The 2,945-nt window shown below is 54.3% G+C and overlaps 1 protein-coding gene across 1 annotated transcript in view; it reads right to left on the reverse strand.

The window, feature by feature from the left end:
• Nucleotides 1–2,945, reverse strand: part of PI4KB (phosphatidylinositol 4-kinase beta) — a 13,476-nt gene that overhangs the window by 2,851 nt on the left and 7,680 nt on the right. Inside the window, exons 3-4 of the mRNA XM_017839892.1 lie at nt 2,473–2,596; nt 863–1,211 (exon numbers count right to left, since the gene is read on the reverse strand). Of these exons, the coding sequence (XP_017695381.1) occupies nt 863–1,211; nt 2,473–2,596 (473 nt within the window). The remainder of the gene's footprint in view (nt 1–862; nt 1,212–2,472; nt 2,597–2,945) is intronic.

Below are 2,945 nucleotides of genomic sequence, written 5' to 3' on the forward strand. Positions count from 1 at the left end.
TCCTCTGGACACAAACCCGAGGCCCCAAAGGCCTGAGAGAGCCTTTAAAAGGGTTTGTTGAGGGGTTAAACTGGATTAAATTTAAATTAAATAATTATAAATCATTAATAATTCTTAATTATTCAGTGAGATGCTTTTGTGGGACCTTTTCCTGTGGGTTCCTTTCCCCAAATCTGTTGTTAAAGGGAATTTCCGAGGAGGGAAAACATGGGAATTTCTTCCTCTGGACACAAACCTGAGGCCCCAAAGGCCTGAGAGAGCCTTTAAAAGGGTTTGTTGAGGGGTTAAACTGGATTAAATTTCAATTAAATAACTATAAATAATTAATAATTCTTAATTATTCAGTGAGATGCTTTTGTGGGATCTTTTCCTTTGGGTTCCTTCCCCCAAAACCGAACTAAAGGGAATTTCCGAGGGGGGAAAACATGGGAATTTCTTCCTTGGACACAAACCTGAGGTCCCAAAGGCCTGAGAGAGCCTTTAAAGGCTGTTTGTTGAGGGGTTAAACTGGATTAAATTTCAATTAAATAACTATAAATAATTAATAATTATTAATCATTATTGAGATGCTTTTGTGGGATCTTTTCCTTTGGGTTCCTGTGGGTTCCCTCCCCAAAACTGAACTAAAGGGAATCTCCAGGGGGAAAAAACATGGGAATTTCTTCCTCTGGACACAAACCCGAGGCCCCAAAGGCCTGAGAGAGCCTTTAAAGGCTGTTTGTTGAGGGGTTAAACTGGATTAAATTTAAATTAAATAATTTTAAATCATTAATAACTATTAAGTGAGATGCTTTTGGGGGACCTTTTCCTGTGGGTTCCTTCCCCCAAAACCGAACTAAAGGGAATCTCCAGGGGGAAAAACCATGGGAATTTCTTCCTCTGGACACGAAATTGAGGCCCCAGAGGCCTGAATCCCCTAAATTGGCTGCCCTGGAGCTCTCCCACCTGTCCTTGACCTGCAGCAGGTAGCAGACCAGGCAGTACCCGGCGCAGCTCTGCACGAAGTTCCTCTGGGCGCTCAGGAAGGACTCGGTGTTGTAATTCCCGTGCTCCTGCAGGAAATAATCCAGCAGGGAGAGCAGGGACTGCTTCTTGATCTGGTGGATGGACACGGCGTTGACCACGGGCTCGATCATCCCGCTGTCGGCCGAGATCACCAGGATCTTGTAGGGTTTGATCCACAGCGGGACCCGCTCCTGCTCCCAGATGGACTGCGGGGACAGCGGGGGGGCCTCAGCATCCCGGGAATTCCTCGGGATCCTGGGAGTTCCTCGGGATCCCGGGGGTTCCTCGGGATCCTGGGAGTTCCTCAGCATCCCGGGGGTTCCTCGGGATCCCGGGGGTTCCTCAGGATCCCAGGGATTCCTTGGGATCCCGGGGGTTCCTCAGCATCCCGGGGATTCCTCGGGATCCTGGGAGTTCCTCAGGATCCTGGGGATTCCTCAGCATCCCGGGGATTCCTCGGGATCCTGGGGATTCCTTGGGATCCTGGGAGTTCCTCAGGATCCCGGGGATTCCTCAGCATCCCGGGGATTCCTTGGGATCCTGGGAGTTCCTCAGCATCCCAGGGGTTCCTCAGGATCCCGGGGATTCCTCGGGATCCTGGGGATTCCTTGGGATCCCGGGGATTCCTTGGGATCCTGGGAGTTCCTCAGCATCCCAGGGGTTCCTCGGGATCCTGGGGATTCCTCAGGATCCTGGGAATTCCTCGGGATTCTGGGAGTTCCTCAGCATCCCGGGGATTCCTTGGGATCCCGGGGATTTTCTTGGGATCCCGGGGGTCCCAAATCCCAAATTCCCCCCCCAGACCTCTCCTGTCATTCCCAGTCCTGGAAGTGACCCCTCCAGGCCTCTCCCAGTGCTCCCAGTCCTGGAAGTGACCCCCCCTCAGACCCCTCCTATCATTCCCAATCCTGGAAGTGACCCCCCCTCAGACCTCTCCTGTCATTCCCAGACCTCTCCTATCATTCCCAGTCCTGGAAGTGACCCCTCCTCAGACCTCTCCTATCATTCCCAGTCCTGGAAGTGACCCCTCCTCAGACCTCTCCCATCATTCCCAGTCCTGGAAGTGACACCTCCTGGTCTCTCCTGTGGTTTCCAGTCCTGGAAGTGACACCTCCAGGTCTCCCTCATCACTTCCAACCCTGGAATTGATCCCCTTCCAGACCTCTCCTGTCATTCCCAAAACTCTCCTGTCATTCCCAGTCCTGGAATTGGCACCTCCAGGCCTCTCCCATCGCTCCCAACCCTGGAACTGATCCCCCTCCAGACCTCTCCTGTCATTCCCAAAACTCTCCTGTCATTCCCAGTCCTGGAAGTGACACCTCCTGGTCTCTCCCATCGCTCCCAACCCTGGAACTGATCCCCCTCCAGACCTCTCCTGTCATTCCCAAGTCCTGGAAGCGCCACCTCCGGGTCTCTCCCACGGCTCCCAGTCCCGGGAGCGATCCCATGGCCCTTTCCCGGGCTCACCTGGAGCTGTTTGAGCACCTGGAATGCCAGCAGCTCCTGGCGGAGGTCGTCACCGCACTTGACGATGACGGAGAGGAGCCTCCAGGAGGGGAGGTGTCCGTAGGGAGACCCTTCCCGGATCCTCCTGGAATGGGGCAGAGGGAAAAGGGAAGGCTGGGAATGAGGGGGGATCCCTGATCTGGGATCTCAGGGCACGCCCAGCCCTCCTCAGGGCAGGGAATTCATCCCATTCCTGAATCCCGGGGCACCTCCGGCACAGCCGGGGGTTGTGGGGATGGAGAGGGGTTGGGAATGGGATCCTGTGGGAATGGGATCCTGTGGGAATGGAGAGGGGTTGGGAATGGGATCCTGTGGGAATGGAGAGGGGTTGGGAATGGGGAGGGGTTGGGAATGGAGAGGGAATTCTGTGGGAATGGAGAGGGGTTGGGAATGGAGAGGGAATTCTGTGGGAATGGAGAGGGGTTGGGAATGGA

Source organism: Lepidothrix coronata, unplaced genomic scaffold, assembly GCF_001604755.1.
Source record: "Lepidothrix coronata isolate B3197 unplaced genomic scaffold, Lepidothrix_coronata-1.0 Scaffold545, whole genome shotgun sequence".
Lineage (NCBI taxonomy): Eukaryota > Metazoa > Chordata > Aves > Passeriformes > Pipridae > Lepidothrix > Lepidothrix coronata.